The sequence below is a fragment of the Stigmatopora nigra genome, chromosome 10 (assembly GCF_051989575.1).
Source record: "Stigmatopora nigra isolate UIUO_SnigA chromosome 10, RoL_Snig_1.1, whole genome shotgun sequence".
NCBI classification, from domain to species: Eukaryota; Metazoa; Chordata; class Actinopteri; order Syngnathiformes; family Syngnathidae; genus Stigmatopora; species Stigmatopora nigra.
This window is the reverse complement of record NC_135517.1, coordinates 6,907,788-6,927,390: the sequence shown is the minus strand read 5'-3', so window position 1 is coordinate 6,927,390 and position 19,603 is coordinate 6,907,788. Positions and strand designations below refer to the sequence as shown.

Here is a 19,603-nt window from a genome sequence, read left to right as displayed (position 1 = left end):
TATATATATATATATATATATATATATATATATATACATACATACGTACGTACATACATACATATATATATATATACAGATATATATATATATGTGTGTGTATATATATATATTTATATTTATTTATATATAGATATAGTGTAGTATATGGCCTGGGAGAGCTGGCAGTGAATTGTTTTGTTTCAGTACCAGCCCCACACAATTGCAATGAATTGGAATCTATCGCCGCAGCAAATAAGTTCAATTATTCTGAACAACATTCCCCAAGATGACCACAGTGTCCATCAGCATTTTTATGAGGCAATGTAACTTCCAGATTTATAGACATTGATGAAATACCAGTTAGAAGTGAGTCATGCTGTAAATATTATTTCCTACTGAAATGCTGTGGTCCGTCATGACATAGTCATCTTTCCTGTGTAGTTGGATTTAAAGACATTTGTCCTGTACATTCACCAAGGGGTGAGTGTTACTATCTTGATAACATCCCATTGGTTGCTTTGGACTATCTACCGTAAATCTGCTATTTTGCAGGGAAGTCCAAATAAGCAGGGGCAAAAAAACTGCACTTTGCCCCATTTTTGGATGAAAGTACATACTCCAGATAGCTATAGTTTATCATTTACTAATCCTTTACAGACATTGACGTTTACTTTGAAAAATGAGACGGAGGGTCCATTCATTGGAACCCTCTGAGGCAGGTGCAAATCGTTTCCCAAGTAACGTCACCCGAAAGATTTGTCATGGCTCTATTAACTGCTAGTTTCATTTTCATCTCAGTCACCACTGTTCTAATTTCACTCATTTATTCCACACAAACTAAACAGGCTACCGTGCTTTTCCATTCTTTTTGCAGAAAGTTGCAAGCATATATTGTATTACAATAAATAATACATATCAACATACTGTATAACAATATTAGTCCCTGCAACATCAAAATTAAAATGTCTCATATATTTGATACACCAAAAAGAACAGTGTTGTCATCAATCAATAAAAAGTGCCAAATTTATAAGTAGAGGTCTTTTTCACGCTACGTTGCAGGTGTGGTCATTAAGCTACACGGAATTTTTTGCTTTCAATAGAATGCATGCATACGTTTAATCTTTGCCTACACACTACTCCATGTTTGAGTCATTACAATAAGTCCCGCTGACTCACCGTGACGCCCTTATATTTCTAAATTGGGCCAATATGTCACACTTTTGCGTAGTCTTGTGTTAACACTTCAGGAAAAGTTTACTATACATTTAATATAGAAATGAGGCGAATGACTAAAACGGAGTATTTCGGAATTGTACTAGACAGATTCATAGTAAAAACTTTCCTCTCTCATTTTTTTATGCAAAGTTCAAATCCGTAAAGAATGTAAAGAATAGAAACTTAAGTTTGGAATTCATTTTGCAACCTTTTACGAAAGTAAACTTTGCAATATACCCTTTGCCATATTGAAGTAGTAAGTGACATGGCTTTTCGAATAAAGGAAACAGAAACAAGGAACAAACTGCCATTAAAATGGAAAAAAAGAGAAGAAATTACTGTGGTACAAAAGCAATATGTGTTCAAAAATTTGCGGACCGGTCGTTAGTTCACCACAAAACCCCTTAAAGACACAACTAATATTGACATTCATTATTTCAGCCCATTAGTGAATAGAAGTCACATCATTCTAACGATGAATAGGGGAACATTTTGTCCAAGTGTCATGAAATGAATGCCTGAATGGTTTCATTGCAGAGTTCTGAGTCAAATCATGAACTTCAGACACTTGAGTTGCAAAGCATATTGGGATTAAGCATTGCTGCAGACCATGGGTGACCGAGTCCGGTCCTCGAGAGCCCTGATCCAGTCTGTTTTCCATGTCTCCCTCCACCAACACAGCTGAATCAAATCACCGGGATCGGTATGAAGCTTCTGGATAGGTTGCTGTTGAGTTGATCATTTGATTCAGGTGTAGTAGAGGAAGTTTAGAGGAAGGACATGTGGCAAACAGACTGGTTAGGGGTTCTCGAGGACAGGACTTGGAGATCCCTGCCTCAAACCATTTAAATGGATGGAGCTCTGCAATTTTATGTGGTTGCATGCACGGCTAGAATGTGGTGAGTGGGAGTTTTTGCAGTCAGGTGCATTCGCTCTGAAAGAACAAAGCAGTTTATGCCATTGAAATGCTTCACTTGTAAAGCCTCAAATGGGATTCCTGTCAATTAACAACTCCTTTACTCTTTTTTTTGCATCAAACAATGAAACGTAAAGCCAACTAATTCACTTACATTGACAGTGACGAACCCATTGAGATTGAAGCAAGATTTACCCAAATAGGTAAAATTTATGCAACTGCAAAATAATCAACAGAAGTAATATAGTTTGTAATCTCACGACTGGTAAACCATTAGATTGCAGTTTTCTAATATATATTCAAATATGTTGGTTATGTCAAACCCCCAAGTGATGAATTTAAGATGCTCTTATAAATTAGCATGCTATTGTTCATCAAACCGATGTTTAGGATTTTTTATTATTGTTTTTTTTCAACCCTGTGGGAGTAACAGTACATGTGTAAGGGGCTGTGTAGTTGCCAATTACGGTAAGTTTAGACATAGGTGGTGGAGCTACTGATGGTAAGTGGAAGACATAGGTCAGGTTTGAGGTTTGTCCATCGACATATACTGGGTTTACACTTGACGTGCTAAATTGCAGGAGTGCTGGGTGTGATTTTCTGAGTCACTGATTCCTTTTGCTAAAGATAGAATGACAAATGAAACTAGAAATCTTTGGACAATCTTTATTTGATACAAATGTAAAATAAATAGAACAGTACAAAACAAAACAAAGACAATAAATATTTCGCCAAGACAGTGGACTCAATATGATTCCAAAGCAGACTTTTTAAAGGCACGCACGGTGTCAACTATACAGTACATCTACCTCATGTTACACACACAAAACAAAAATGTTTATAGTAACTCAGGTCTTTAGAAGGGCATAGCATGATTTCGATGACGTTTAGATGCCAGATAGGATTCAATGTAGTTGAAGAGTACATCCAGTTCGCCCATGGCTTTGTACATTCCTTTAGTTTCCATCTAAGGATAATCACAAAACTGGCTTTAGAAAAATGCTAAATTGCATTCATGCAATTTCTATGCAGAAGGCTCACCTGGTTGTATGTGGCATTGAGTTTTATAACATCAAACTGCTTCTGGCAGGCAAAGTATTTCCTCTAAAAAAAAAAAAAAACACCAGAAAAAAAATTCAACATGAGTTCAGAGAGCCAAGTCTGCACACAATGCTCCACATTGGTTCCCCTTTTTAGATCAAGATGATGCATATAATACACGTCGTCTTTTTATTTAATAATGTGTCACAATTTTTTTTTTAGTGAGCCACACTCCCTACCTCTTCCTTTTTTTGGAAATAAGGAGGATTCATCTTGCAGATTAAGCTATTCCACAATCAGGAAACATTTATTAATAGGGAAATCAGACTAAAGCGTTTTAGGACATTTATCGTTGAAAACACTTATAGTTTCAATTTGATTAACGCTTTGTATTTTTCTGCTGAGTCAACACTACTAGTGGTTGAAAGGTAAGGAGCAGATTTACAATGTTACTTACTATTATTTAGTATTTTTTTGCCGATATCAGTACTTTATGTTTGAATCTTGTATTATTTGTTTGGTAATGTTTTGCCTACACTTTGTGAATTTAAGAATGTTCTCAATGTAGGCATATTTGTTTTTTTCAATCTCTAATGCTGGTTGAGATTTTGTTTGAGTTAGGGTACTTGATCTCAGGAAGAAAAAACAAAAATCAGGGACAGTGGTGACATTTGGGAATATCCCATGGCGTTCTGAGGAATTTTTAATGTCAGTTCTAGGAAATATTTTTGGAGAAACAGTTTTTTCTAATTCCATTCTAAAAGCAATGTAGGTTTTGGTATTAAAACTGATTAAGTTTATTAGTAGTAGTATCTAAAATGGGAAGAAAAAAAACACAAACTGGTATTTTCCCCCTTTTGGTTGTTATTATTTGCAAGGTTTGCAGTTTAGAGTTTGCACAAAAATGAGTCTATTTCTTATCAGTATCTGTGAATTCAGTAGTGGAGAAGCAAACATTATTGCAGTTATTATTATGGATATGATAAATTCAAACAAAAGAGGGGAATGTTTTTCTTTTCTTTTTTTAAACTATAGATTAGGAACCTAAACTGCCTCTTCAAAAGAATTCTAATCACCCCTGACCCTTAGAAATAGAGAAAATCAAATTGACACCCACTCTTTGTATAGCATCTCTCTGCATGTCAACTTCTGCAATGTACTCACACATTTGGTGACATCTCTTTTCAGCTCATCAAATATCATCTGTATGGACTCCACGTAAGGTCTCAATTCCTTGATGTCGTCGGACACCCCAGCGATGGCTGCAGGCAGAACCGTCCCCAGGTAAAAGTCCAGAACCCCGTTCATGGCGTGGCAGGCAAACGGTGTCTATTTGCATTAGAGAAGCGAGCGTCTCTTTAATTTAGGATTCATTAAAATTCTGCAAGTATGCTCACGAACGAGTCTGCATGCAAATGAAGAAACTTACTTTAAAAGAGTCCTCGATCGTCTGGTCTAGCAGTGCAATGTCCAGATCGTCGTTTGCTTCCTGGATGAGGTCAAACGTGCGCGTTTATTCATCAGTGTATGCGCTGCAACGGTGATGCGTTCACGGACCACCGACGGTTTTTTTACTCACGTAAAAGTCCCGGATTTTCATGTAGTCTTCTCTCAGCGTCCGAAGTCTGCCAGGAAAGCGCTCCACGAAGCGACAGCATTGGTTGTTGCACGTAGGAGTGGAGAACACTTTGTTGAGGAGGACCAAGAATAACAAGAGATATATGTTGCTCATGATGCTGGCTGGATACTTTTAGTGGTTTCTCGCTGCTTCACAAGAACCCTGGCAGTGGCTGACTACTTGGGGAGCAATGTGGTCTTATATATAAGGCCCTTTAAGGCTGAGGGGGAAGTAAGAACTAATGGGTAAAATGCTTAATATATGGGAAACTTTTCTTCCCCCCCTTGCATACAGTCCGAATATTACACATGGGTTGATTTACTCCTCCCATTACATAGATGGGGTTTCAGCTCGACATGTCATGGGGGGAATCCAGCGTATCCCCCAGATTACAACATTACAAGAAGTTTTTAAGAAGTCATTTTATCTTGGAATTTTGTTTAAAATGTATAGAGTGGCCTTTCTAATTGATTTGACCTTAGCTGTGGCCTTGAGTAAATAATTCTATGCAAGATTGGTTCATTTTCAATCAGTTGCCAAAATCAAGGACATCATCATTTTCCCCCCAGGCCCAGATAAAACACCTAATTGAGTGTCAAATTTTATTATTCTGCTGTTTACACACATGGCAATGTTCTTTAATATTTTATGAGGGGGAAAAGTTAGGTGTCCCTATGAGACAGGAGTGCTGGATTTTTGGTTGTCAATAACAACACCTCAATAAATAAATAATAATAATAATAATGAAAACAAAAATACATCTATACTACCAAACATTGCAACCAATGCCAAAGATCTGCCAATGTACCATAGTGTATTTATGGTGAAAATATATCCCTTAAACTCATCCTCAACCTAAAAACTCACTTCAGATTTAAACACTCAATACTATGTCTCATCGTTCAGTATTTTTGGTATTGTGTGGAAGTTAACAATTTTGAATAATAATAATGTTATGATGGCAGATGACCGATTTGTCCCTTGAACATCCTAATTATTATTATTATTACACAAAGTCTGAAGAAATCAGTATGTTACAAAGGAATATTTCAAACGTAAAGGCTACATTCCGCTTATAACAAGACAGTCTTTTCCTTTCATTTTTCAGATATTGGAATGACCTGTCCTTGTGTCCCGCGTGCCTGTCCATCTAGCCGCGTTAAGCAAGCTGGGAATTTTTGAAGACGTGTTGTAAGTCATGTACAACAAATAACATTTTCAGGTCAAATGCGTGTTAAATAACTACTTCACAATTGAGTCACACTTGTACGTGACAAAGCACACCATCGTTTGACCTCAAGTCATCAACACCCTAAATGTGACACTCATACGCATGCCTAAGGGGAATATAAACTAATAAATACCATTTTTACAATTTGACTCCTACCACAAAACTTTAATGAAAATTGCTTGGTGCAAAAGTAAATACATCAAGCACTAACACATGTCATAAATTATATTCTGAAAAGTAGTGCTCAAATTAATAGAATTTCAATGTGATAACCAAACGAATCCATGTTTTCAGTAGTTATTATTGGTACATGCCAAACAAGTTACAAGTAGGAGCAGTAGATTAGTTTCCCCATCCAATCAGTGTGGTCATAAAAAAACAGGTTTGAATCAGGTGGCCCTAATTTGTGGATGTCAGCACTTGTAGAACAAACTTTCTCTTTCAGTGCCTAAGGAAACTGTTCTGTTCAACATATTGTTCAGAGAAAAAGCATATAGCATTTTAATTAAAAGCTTGATTGGAGAGATTGGGAATCCTCATACAAAGCTTATTTAGTTAAAATAATCCTGATTGTTATGAGAACGCAAGACCAGAGAGACTTGGCAGAAAACGGAAGACAACCATAAAAATGGATTGCAGAATAACCAGAATGGCAAAAACTTTTTCAATGATCTGCTCCAAGATGATCAAAGACAGTCTGGATTTACCTGTAAGTACTTCGACAATGAAAAAGCATGTGAGACACTATCTTGGCATCTTGATTGACGTTTCAAATGACTATACAAATTTTCAAAACACATCAACTGGCCTAAAAACTAATAGAGTATGTTTTTGTGGAAAAAAATCAGTTTGCACAAAATAGTTTTGAGTTTTTATTTTTATTTATTTTTGAAATGTACCCATTTGACAAGTATACGATAGAAAAATACACACTGAAAACATGGATTTATCAGGTTGGTCAGCTAGTGATTTAATTTTTGTTACTTTGAACACTGCTTTTATGACCTGCATGGTTATTATTTTCCATTAAAAAATGAAGGAAGATTTCCAGGAATATGAATAGTGCTATAAACAACTATGATGTGTTTTCTTTGTTATTGTTATCTGTATAGCAACCCCCCCCCCCCCCCCCCCCCCAATGCTTGCTATTTCTGACATGTACAATGAAAAGACAATCTGAGTGATTCGCTATCACAGATGGGTCATTTTTTCAAAGGTATACATGCCGTGTTCCAGGAAAATGTTAGGGACTATTCTGCTGCCCCTCGGCTCGAAAGATCTGTCTCATCGGGGGTATTGGTTGTTTTTTTGTTGCACAGCTGAGAGGACAAATTTAGTTTTTTCTTTTTTTTCTTTGCAGTACCCTCTGCTGTCTTGATGGAGAAGTGTGTGTCCCTGGGATATGGCCTAATTACAGTAAGGTTTCCTTTCAATTAAAATGTTGTATTCAATTTAATTCCTTTTTCTATTATTGTTTTTGTTTTTATTATTTGTATTGTTTTAGTTATTGTTGTCGTTTTTATTATTTCCATTTTTTTTAGTATTTTATTATTATTATTATCATCATTATGTTATTCTGCATTATACTGGGTGATTCGATGCATTTAGCATTTGTGGTTTCATTACGTCAGTTCAGAGTCATACTTTGGTTTCCCTTTTAAGAGTTCATTGTACAGGGCATTTTCTTAGAACTAGACATTCAAACACTGTAATTATGAAGCTCCAGTTCTTCTTGTCTGTCAGTGAGCAGATTGTTGCACAGATAGTCTTTTCTTGATAAGTTTTATTAGGTAATTGTTCCCCCCCGAATTGCGCATTTCAATGGAAAAGTAATGCCATCATGGAAAAAACTTGCCAAATATGAAAATACTTTATTTACTCAAATTGAAACATTAGGAGAACTCCAACAATAGTACAATTAAACATTCAAATAAAATTCCATCCCCATAAATATGTGTGACAGGCATAAATAAATTAACTCCATAGAAAAATAAAGCTCATCGAGATTCACCTTTTCTAATCACATAGTGATAATGACTTTGATGACAGTGATTAGTTGTTGCTTCCTCATTCCTTTACCGAAATACATCCATCCCATCAAACTAGTTGCACATTCCCTAACATGCGATCATTAGGTGGTATGTGTTAAATGTGTTGTAAATTAAACACGTCAACATGTCACACCAACATACTGCTATAGAGACAATTCTCCTTGCCGGAGTTAAATATATATCTATAAAATAATGTCTGCTATCTACAAATTAAATAACATTTATAAAAAAAATAAAAAGATTAAGTTAATTCTATGTACAAAGCAAAGAATTGTTGGATGATATCACAGTTAAATGTGTGTAGGCTGTCATTACACGAAAGGCATTTCCAAAGTCGTTCCCCGTTCAACTTCATCCAGCCAGTCCAACAGTGTATCCAGCTCACCTACAGCCTTAATCACCGCCTTGTCAGTGGGCAGCTGTATCGGGTTAGACGGAGAGAATGGTTGACCTTCACATTAGACGCGAATTGACACAAGGTTTGAAATATGAACACTAAATTGAGGCAGCATCTAAATCAACGTTATGCCCAAGACATCATATTGAGTGATAAACTGTTGTTAACCACACTAAAGGTTGCTTCTTACCTTGTCAAACTCGGTCTCTACCAAATCAACTGCTTTGTGTGTATCCTCATTGCAGAGACAATGCTAAAAGGAGCAGACCAGACCGTTACTTAGGATGCAGGCACACTTAATAATTCTGCGTACAATCCCTAAGCCCCAAAGCTTTCCTTATTCTTAAAATAATTGCCTAAGCCATTTTCTTCCCCCAGAGTTTTTTAGAAAAGACAACATTTCCAATTGTATATATATTTTTTTAATATTTACAAACTTTTGAACGTTTTGGTAAGAAATACTAGAGTTTAAGACGTTGACGATAAAAGATTGGCACCAGAATGTTGCCTTATTAATGCACTCTAATCATTCTTTTTTCTTTCTGTATCATCTTATCAGTGAGGACCAAAAAAAATATACCGTTATGATTAGTTCAGTACAGTCAGTGGTTGTCGAATAAATACTTGGCTTTTAGCACACTTACACATTTGATAATATTCCGTCTTGTGGTGACAAAAGTGTTGGCCAGGGCACTGATGCTACGTTTCTCCTCCGGCTGATCAGAGGCATAGTTGCGGAAAACTCTCTCGACGTAGAAGTGCAGGAGAAGACGAATGTAACAACAGATCTGCTCTTTCTAAAAAATAAAAAATAAAACATTTCATAGGTTACATCACTTCCAACTCGGGTGGCAATGTTGTGCATTTTTCATCCTTTAAGGATTCTTTAAGGTCAAGCCTGAGAAATAGACTCACCGGAATCTCTTTCATTGCACTTCTGCTAAGAATCTTCACTGCAGTCTCAGTGTCTTCCATAATCTGAGGCCAAACAAGCAAAAATTGAATGTCCACCTTTGCCGCAAAGTGTCATTTGTTTGCTTTTGTTGGGAGCATTTTAGTCAAACCTACCGCTTTTGATCGTATTTGGGAATAATAGCTGCATAGTTCTGGCAGGTAGACGTTAATGTTGCATTTGCTGACCTGCACAGTCAAGGTGAGTGCAGGCTTTGTCATAAGGCCCAGCAGGAGGCAAAAGGACAAGCAGAGCATCTTTGTCATCATTTTGCTCATCTGCAGTGGAGACAAATTCACTTGAGTTTAGTTTGCAATCACAGTTCACTGAGAAAGTAGGAGTTATTTATGGTTACTGATGTAAAATCCATTCTTTTGCTCATGTATTTATAAGCCTCAATATCAGCCATTAAGAGAAAGGCTAGATTTGTGATGCTGATTGTGGCTGTCTAACCTTATTTGATGTCGTTTTCACAATACAAAGTAACTTTGCGCTCTAATCTCCCACTTTCAGAACCCATTGCTAAAATGACCATAATAAAGTAGCCATAATAGTTAGTAATACGTAATAATAATAGCTAGCCACACGGCGCTGCGGCCACAAAACAAACAGATGCCACGTCATTAATCTGTGTCATCCTAAAATAGAGACTGGTTATTCATCATGCTGCTATTAGTGATGCTGTCAGGCATCAGCTGTGTCCCAACACCAACCACCGCTGTGCTGAAACTTACCATTGTGTTCACCTGTATTCTGGAGTAGGATCCAAGGCTGTTTGTGTCTGTCTGCCTCCATGCTGTCTCCTCTTATAGTGCAGCTACGGGGAATTTTGCAATAATTTTCGTTAAAATTTGACAATGAGGAAGTGTTGGAAGAGGTAACTCCTCTAGAAAAGTAAAGCCTCCCTCAGGCTAATATCACAATATCCTACATAATTATTTAATAACATTTCATTCAAATGTGTGACAACACTCTTCTGTGTAAATCAACCTATTTCTGGTTTGGCACCATTTCAGATCCAGTAGATTAAATAACTGATCCAAAGCCAACCTTTTTTTTTTTAACACATTTCTTCTATATACACACACTTAAAGTTACTGCATAGCCTCAATAGAGTCAAATAGTTTATTAAACACATTGTAATGTTTTCCTTTTAGAGTAAGAGAAGTCCAGGGACTTTATTGTAGTCGGACAAGTTCAAATCGGAAACACCCCGCCAACTTGCTTATCTGCTAAATCCAGTCCACTGAATGACATTTTCAAAACTTTACCTGTGTAGGAAGAAGTCATGAGTGGAAAAGTTGTTCTTTTCGGGTTTAGTGTTTTGTCATAACTGACTGCTTACCTAAAACAGATATACATCGCTTGCTCTTCATAACGGTCCAACAGTTCAATGGTTGAAGAATAGAACATTTATATAGGATAGAATGTTTTTATTATTATTTTTTCTTATTTATTGTCTTTTTTTTCTGTCAGCTTTGGAAAATCAGTTATTTTTATAATTTGATTTCTGAATTAAATCAAATTGCATCTTCCTGTAATACTTTGGCAGAGACAAAATATCCATTAGCCAAAAACACAGTATTTACAGGAAAGACTAAGCCTAACCCAAAGTATCATTCATGTCTGAATTTAACAAAAGATTTGTGACGCCGATTCCAGTTAGAACCCTAATAATAATAATACTAGCCCTCTGCCATCTTCATGGTTGTTAATTTTTCCTTTTTCCCCTTCATTAAATCAATCTAACAAACCACAACAAATTATTTGCACCCTGATGCATTGTGATCAAGAAAGAGCCAGCAATTACACTGAAATGCATTTCGTTATGGCTGCAAATCTTGACTCGCACTACACAATGTTATTACACAACACAAAACCAAAGCCAAATATAGTAATTCATGCCTATATGACTGCATTACTTTTCCTGGGCCAGCAGAGGGTGACTAGAAAGGTGGGAAGAAAAACTGACATGAAATTTTGGAAAGTCCAAGTGTCAATTCTCAAATCAATTAAATGGATGATGTTGATTTAATAAAAAAATATTAATATACATTCATTCATTTTCTGGACCGCTTTACCCTAATTAGGAACAAGGGGGAGTGCCGGAGCCTATCCCACCTGACTCTGGGCCAGAGGCGGGGATTATTATTTATTTTGAATTTTTGTTACCAAAATGTACTTTTATGAATTGGCATTGTTCCCGAAGCCCCTGTGATTCCTCTGAAAAAGGACATTTTACATCCTACTATTTCATTTTTCTCTCATTTTCTGAACTGCTTTATCCTCATGAGTGTCGTGGGGGGTGCTGGAGCCTATCCCAGCTGACTGAGGCGGACGACCATGCACACTCACACCCATTCCTAGGGGCAATTTTGAGTGTCCTATCAGCCTACCATGCAATTTGGAATCTGGGAGGAAACCGGAGTACCCGGAGGAAAGCCACACAGACCTAGAGAGAACATGCAAAATCCACACAGAAAGGTCATAATCCAGCAAGGATTAAACCCTCGATTAAAGAACTGTTAGACCCCCCCATGCTAACTACTCAAAAAATAGCTTGCAAATTTTATTGTCCTATTATTTCTTCTTAGGTTACCACCAAATTCCTTTTCTGATCTTTTTGACCTTTTATTTTTTTCACGTTACACCTGTTTCATGGCGAATTACGATTTGAAAAATTATGTATTGTTATTGTATCGCGATCCACACTCATTTTTTTGTGCTTCTTTTTCGGAAATGCTGACTCTTTATTCCTGTCAGTGAATGTGCGCCAGCATTGTGGCCTGGCTCGAGATTTGCTATTTATTTTCAATGGGGCATGGACTCGTTTTTCTGCATCACCGGGAAAGATAAAAGCTATTTTCCTGACATGGAAAATTGATGTGGAAGTTAAAAGGGACATTTGTGATTAATATAGCAATTCCTAAATACAACCTTTTTGCTTTTGCGCAAAAGGAAGAAATGATTTATTTAATTTTTTAATGTAATTATGTAATTTCATCAATAGTTGGTATGATTTAGTGCCAAGTACAACTACTTCAGTCTAACAATAGAACCCGGGAGCGGTTTGACTGAATATGGAGTGCAATTAAGTATCAAAACCTTTCATTTATAATGACTTTATTCTTTCATTCTTCTTTGAAGTCTCTTAAAATAAATGGATATTTGTATAGGTCTTTTAGACTAAAATAAACAATGGGTTAATTTTGGAGAGCGGCTAGTTTGATGGAAAGTTTAACCACAGTGATGCTAGTAAGGAAAAGCAATAAGAAAAGAATGAACCTTTGCAATAATGGCAATCTTTGAACTTTTAATAGGACCAAATTGTTTTTCGGTAATTCTGCTTCATCTGCATTACAGTCATTTCAAACTATACTCAAGGGAAATTATACTCGTGTATGATTCTTATTCATTTTGATGGAATGCTGGAGTGCATGAACAAATTTCAGCAATTTAGGAAATGGTAATTCATGACAAGAAAAAAAAATACATAGAAAATTTGACCTTGAGTGAAGTGAGATAAAGGATGGATTCATTGGAAATTCATATTTACTCATCTGGAACTTTTAATTCAGTCAATTTCAAGTACAAGTGGTGTGCTGTTTTTGGCAAGCAATACAGGGATTTAAGATGTGGATTGTATTATCGTTAAGTTTTAATCTTCTATTAAAATACTGTTATGAATTTCAGTTGACCTAGTTAGCTACCTAAGATTTTGCTGTGAAATTAACTTTTCTCAAGCTTTCACAAAGGCCGAAATCCATAAAAAATATAATTATTAATGTCATTATCTCAGTTTGATGTGAGCGTGTCATGCCTTGATAACGATGGCTAAAATTTAAATCCCTCTTCAAACATTCTCAATGAGTTTTTTATATTACATTATATATATATATATATTTGACATTAATGATAGAATGTTTCAACTGAACACTGTTTCCTTCAATAACACACCATCAATTTTAACCTTACACAACAATTGCGATAATTATTATTATTATTTATTTATTTAACTTGCGTAAATAGTAATAATTAGTTTTAGCCGTTAGCCGCAATTGATCTTGCTTATGTTGCCATTCCTGTTTTGGAGACTCATGTTCATTGCCGCAATGAAAAAGAAAGAAAATGTGAAACTATTTTAAACTGTAGCTGCACTTCGATGTTCTTCCATAGTCTGTTGAAAAACTCCCAATGAAATAAATCCATCAACGAGTAAAATATTAAGAAAAAAAATAAACTATAAGACACAATCTATTTAATTCTTATTTGTACAAATTATTACACAGAAAAAAAAGATTATTTGAATTGACATGGACATTATAGGCACATTTGGGAGACTTTCAACTACACAGTAGTTGACTAGGTGTTTTCTTTCATCCGAGGGAACCTACAAACTACTTCTGTGTAGTGTGCCTTTCCATGTACCTTTATATTTTCAAGCTTTTAAAGCATTTGTCTACTGGATTTTCAGTAATAACAACAACATGGTATGTATAGTGATGCATTTCTCTAAACAGTTAAAATGTGTCATATCATCCTTTGGCCAATCCTTCTGATGCTACCTGTGGAATCAGTGAAATTATGGAATCTTTCAAGCCGTTGAAGTATGGAAAAACGGGATTGCCTTGGGCATCACTGAGCACGTGTGGTGAGCGCGCGGGGTTGTGTAAGTGCACGCCTTCTTGCTTCAAGGAAAGGTTTCCCTAAATCACAATAGAGTGGAGATGTCTGAAGCACATGATGACATCCAGCGGTATGGGGGCGCTAAGTTGATTTCCGTCCAAACGCAGGTACCTGAGGCGATACAAAACTCAACATGGCGTTTGACAACTTTGGGATATTGTAAGTCTTCTTTAGTTACTTTTTTTTTTTTTGGGCTGTCCATTCCACTCCGTCACTCACCTTAGTCTCGGAATCTGGCTGGGATCACTCATGTCGGCCTGCAGGCTATGTGGGCAGATCTGGGTGCCATTGATATCTGTGGGGGAAAATTGTAATCGTCCATCAAAAGTAACGGTTTCGTCACAATGGAAAATCTGATCTGAAATAGTACTTTCCGAGTTCACTTACTGTATGTTGAATCAATTGTAGTATAAGTACATTTTTTGACATCACTACTTTGTCATTGCGTTGTCTACAGCAATGGCGAGATGCTGTTTGATATATTTGACCTCGGTTTTAGTTTATACAGATTAAACGTAAACAGTTGAGTCTGTGAAGGTTCATATTCCGGCATAAGAACATTTTAGTGTAACTTTCGTCTCTCCAAATGCGTGGAAATGTGTCCAAATATTATGTTATTATATTTATCAGACTTTAGGTGTTACTAGGTTGAAAATGGTGTTCACCATGTTCCACTTTGATTGAAAATATTCTATTATAAAGCCAAAGAAAATAATAATCATTCAAAAAAGATACCCAGGAATATTTGAGTTTTTATAATTAGCTCTAATCCCCAACTCATTTTTCTTTTTTTTTTTATTTTGTGACATTTTTAGCCAGTTTCCCCCCTTTTTTTAATGTTCTCCAGGGTTCATTGATGACCTTCTGTTTTTGTAAGCTTTCCACTCAGTTCTTCAATTTCTTTGGTTGTAGGCTTTTTTTTTTTTAATAATCTCTCGGTTGCTTTTATTTTGTCAGACGGGTTCCATTGAAGGACTATTACCAGGTTTAAAAGAATTTAGACATGGGTGTAGTAATTGGAACATCCCCAAAATTGTTATTTGCCACAATTATTTCATGATCTGATAATAAGGAGCATTTAGCTGTTAACACGAGCCTGGTAGCTTAAAAGAATATTTTCATCCTTCAATTGTAAATAAAATCCACATTTTGAAAACTTCATTTGACATGAATGTGTGATTCTAAAGTAATATATCATGTATATTTTTGGATTTCAAGTATGGGTTTGATCGATTTTTTTTGCAGATGATGTACATCTGATGGCTTCACTGGGCTGTGATCTTCAACTCTATCTGAAGTGGGTTGTGACCAACAGTATGTATTAAAAAAAAAGACGACGATTGCATGTGTTGATTTCGGCTCTACGTGTGTTTTGAAATCAGTTCATTTGCAGTCAGTCCAAAGGAAGAATTTCCCGCAGGACTTCGCAGATTACACAAGCGTCATCTTGCATGATCGGCGTAATCACAGTAGGTATAGTCGTATTACACAATTAAAAAAAACCTAGAATACACATGGGCAATCTGGGAATTTGTTTTGGCTTACTGTCAATGGTGTTGTGATTGAGGTGGAGATGCTCCAAGTGGGCGCTGAAGAGAGGAATGGAGGCCAGGTGGTTGTGGGCGAGCTGCAGTTCCAGCAAGCTGGAGATGTTGAACACAGCCCTGGGGACGCCTTTGTCGCTCAGATGGTTGTAGTTCAGCCTCACGAAGGCCAGGTGAGCAAAGCCTTGAAAGTAGTCTCTTCATAAAATGATAACATTCATGAAAACTCATATTTATGGAAGCTGTACCACTTGATAATAGTGGACACAATTGGTTTGGATGTTGAGTAGTAGTTGACATAATATTTAATGTAAAAATAAAATTCCATTTTCCAATATGAGCAGTAGGCTTGGAGACAAGTAGAAGGTTAAGGTCTGACAGCTGTTATGCCTGTCTGATTATTATTTTAACATTCAAACTGTATCAGCGAGAAAGAGCAATAACTCAAATTAGTTTTGAATGAAAATGGATTTAGAAAAACGGGCTGTAGAAAATATAGTGCGTCAGCAAGCAATGTATACTTTGACAGTCACCTGTCAGCTGCAAACAGCGACATCTACAGAATCGTGAATTTAGTTCATTAAAAAAAAGCGTATCGACTAATTGGGCACTACGTACATCCACATTGGGGAAAATTTTAGACCTTTAAGTTTGACCTATGTGAGTAAATATGTTCCGTGTAGCATTTGTACGATTTATTAATACTTGAGGGTAATTTCAATCATGAATAAGGCCAAGGTTGACTTGTATGAACTTCACATTTTCAGATCTTAACGGATTCATGTCTTAAAGAACACAATGCAGTGTGTTGATGACCTTTCACTGTGAGGACATTAGACTTTTTATACTTACTTTGGGATGTCTTCGATGCGGTTTTTGTCAAGAAATAGCTGTATGAGGCTGTTAGGTACGCCAGAAGGCATCTTCTTTAGTACGTTGTGGGCCAAATTCAGCTGCATCAGGTTGGACAAATCCTTGAAGGTGTTTTTGCTCAGGTCACTGTCACTCAGCTGGGAAGAAAGGCATCCTCAGATAATTGATGCAAGTGACACAGAGGAGACACAAGTGGATGAGTGAAAGGTTTCACCTGGTTGTGGTAGAGGTCAAGGAGGGTCAGGTTTCCCATCTTACTGAGGGCCCCCGCAGGTATTTTGGAAATTCGGTTCTTACTGAGACGGAGCTGTTCTAGACTCGTGGGGAGGCCCGAGGGCACCTCTTTAAGCTGGTTACGTTGAACGTAGAGATACAAGAGAGCTGGGATCTTCTGGAACACCTACAAAATGTTTATAAATAGAAGGGCCCGTAGCGTTTGGCAACACTCAACTCAGTGACGCAAAAATGGAAGCTGTCCTACCTGTTTGTCTATTCGTTGGATGCGATTGTTTGCCAGGTTGATCCAGCGGACCTCTGAGGCATTTAGGAAAGCTTCTGCTGTTACCTCGGAGATGTAGTTGTTTTGAAGGTACAGATAGTGGCTTCTTGACGGGATGACCGGGATTGTACGAATATTTCGGTTTTCACAGTTTAGAGAGTTTGGATAGTTTGGCGTACATGAACACTCCCTGGGGCAGTCGGGATAAGGGGAAGCCGGGCCAAGGATGAGCGGGGGGAAGTCCGTCGGCTCTTGCGGCTCGGCTTGAGAGACGGTGGGCTTCCTGGGGATGGCGGGCCGCCTGGTGGGCTTTCTTGGCCGGGTTCTCTGGCCAACCACCGCTGCTACCAAAAGGAGCAGTACCAAGGCAGAGAAGAGTCCTACGTGGGCCTTCACCCTGCACCATGTACATCAACAACAATGTTCTTGTTATTCATATGTCTGCCATTATTTTTATATATATGTATATATATATATATATATATATATATATATATATATATATATATATATATATATATATATATATATATATATATATATATATATATATATATATATATATATATATATATATATATATATATATATATATATATATATATATATATATATATATATATATATATATATATATATATATATATATATATATATATATATATATATATATATATATATATATATATATATACGCAGACCTATAAAAACACATATAGAGACCTGATTAAATATATGTATACATGCGCAAAAGCATGTTTTTATGACAAATTAATTATAAAAAAGCCTCTATTTAATCATTGTTATTAATATCATTTTAAATTTATTCAGGCACAAACACATACTCATAATAAAGGATGAAAGAAGCCACATATGACTCTGGAGCCATAACTTCTATGCATCTATCATTGTCGACGGCACTGGAATAGTATTTTTGCCTTTAATGAAGCACAGCATTCTTTAAAAATCTTGTTTCTTCTTTGGAGCTTGTGTGGAAACTTTGTACTCATATTATCAGATACTCTAAGAGTAAGTAATACAGGAAATTAACAGTTGAGTGGGAAAAAATGAACACTGTTTAAAGAATCAGGGAAGGGATAAAGACTCGTTTGTCCGGCTGGCTCCGTAGGGAGACATGAGCAATAGAAGAGCGTGGGTCTGCAACTTGCAAAGTCTTTGCACTTGCACACATTTGATGAATAAGCTTTCATAGTGTTCCGTGTTGCTTAACTATACCCATTAACGCAGCATCATGGATGAATTTCTTTAGCAATGTGGATGAAAATACAGATGGGGACCTGTCATGCCAAACAACAGTCAATTCTAATCACTAGATTAGGACAATTATGCAAGTCTTGAGTAAAAATCTATGAATCACATCATTTGTTCTGCCTGGAAAAACAAACATGAACTTTTCTCTGACGGCGATCCTTAGCAATGCCTTTCCTTCTCCCTCTCGGTCATCCAGAGCCTTCCAGACCCTTGTCCCACACACCAAAAGAATATTACTATTTTCTTTCACATGATTCGATAACAATTGTATTTGTCTGTTTATCATTTACTTTGAATTTGTTGTTTACTAATGTTGCATCCATCCATGTTGAAATTATTTAATTCTTTAAAAACAAGTATCTAACATATAGAATGTACAATTCAAAGCTTTTACGCTTCTATCCAGATTTATCTTGCTGTTTTTATTCTTATATGTATTTAAAATTAGATGTTGCTAAGTGATGTCACCCAGACAAAATAGCTGAGTTGCTTCCATGTTTCTCATCCAAAATCTGGCATAGAAGCAAGGAATTCTGTCAAAGTCAATGTCTCACCAACATGCTCTACAGATTTATTTTACTATATTTTTGCCAAGCATGTTCTCATGTGGGTGTGGTTGGCTGTGCAAAAAAACCTGAATGTATAAATCCATCTGGCTATGTGGAGATGTCTCTAAATTAGAAAAATCAGTACAGTGATGATATAAGCATAATAAGGATTTTATTGTGGCAGCACAGATCCATACATAAGGATCAGTCCATATTGATAACTGCACTTGAAATTGCCTTTATTTTTATTGATTGACTATTAAGAGCAACGTAATGCTTGCAAACAAACACCAAATTAGACTCAAGATTATACAATTCCGATTTTTTTTCTCCAAAAGATGCTGCAATTATATTTTTTAATTGGTGTGCATTAAAAAAAAGTATGATAGGATTATTATTATTATATTAACATTTTGCCTGCAATATTTGTTTAATGATCATAAAAGTAGGTATGGTAGAATATTTGGAATTCATGTTTGAGGAAAAAAAGACGTAACACACGGTGGCAGGTATGGCATTGCACGTTGTCACCATGGTAACACACCCTGGCGTTTGCTCCATATAGTCACTACACAACACACCCTCTGATTCCCAGCCAAACATGCTAAAAAAAGAAAAAAAAATCAAGCAAATAATTAAAGTTCCTGACCTGCCCATGGTACCTGCCGTCTTTTGTCCGGTCCCAAGTTTTGTCTTTTCTTCTCTCTGTCTTTTGCCCTCTTTCCTTTGCTGTCCACTCCCTCTCTTTTCCTCCCCAGTCTCGTCCTATCCAAAC

General features: G+C 36.4%; 3 protein-coding genes and 1 long non-coding RNA gene across 5 annotated transcripts; 1 reads left to right on the top strand and 3 right to left on the bottom strand.

Moving 5' to 3' along the window:
• The first annotated feature begins 2,020 nt into the window (after positions 1–2,020).
• LOC144203510 (uncharacterized) lies at positions 2,021–15,563 on the top strand. Of its 2 annotated transcripts, none has more exons than XR_013327699.1 (6): positions 2,021–2,099; positions 4,346–4,441; positions 5,884–5,966; positions 7,367–7,422; positions 15,338–15,406; positions 15,486–15,563. It is a non-coding gene; the product is annotated as an uncharacterized LOC144203510 (long non-coding RNA). The 2 variants fall into 2 exon arrangements; XR_013327700.1 differs by lacking the exon at positions 2,021–2,099 and adding an exon at positions 3,472–3,585.
• Positions 2,826–4,980, bottom strand: il10 (interleukin 10). Its single transcript, XM_077726995.1, has 5 exons — positions 4,737–4,980; positions 4,587–4,646; positions 4,322–4,486; positions 3,158–3,220; positions 2,826–3,083 (listed from the first exon to the last, which is right to left on the bottom strand). Exons 1-5 carry the CDS (start codon positions 4,887–4,889, stop codon positions 2,973–2,975), a joined length of 552 nt encoding a protein of 183 aa, XP_077583121.1. The 5' UTR covers positions 4,890–4,980; the 3' UTR covers positions 2,826–2,972.
• Positions 8,369–9,675, bottom strand: il19l (interleukin 19 like). The gene is made up of 5 exons (XM_077725431.1): positions 9,523–9,675; positions 9,370–9,432; positions 9,099–9,251; positions 8,645–8,707; positions 8,369–8,476 (listed from the first exon to the last, which is right to left on the bottom strand). Exons 1-5 carry the CDS (start codon positions 9,673–9,675, stop codon positions 8,369–8,371), a joined length of 540 nt encoding a protein of 179 aa, XP_077581557.1.
• On the bottom strand, positions 13,643–19,603 carry prelp (proline/arginine-rich end leucine-rich repeat protein). Its single transcript, XM_077726994.1, has 7 exons — positions 19,478–19,603; positions 16,991–17,405; positions 16,724–16,909; positions 16,489–16,646; positions 15,638–15,834; positions 14,312–14,387; positions 13,643–14,203 (listed from the first exon to the last, which is right to left on the bottom strand). The coding sequence occupies exons 1-7, from the start codon at positions 19,483–19,485 to the stop codon at positions 14,113–14,115; spliced, it is 1,131 nt and encodes a 376-aa protein (XP_077583120.1). The 5' UTR covers positions 19,486–19,603; the 3' UTR covers positions 13,643–14,112.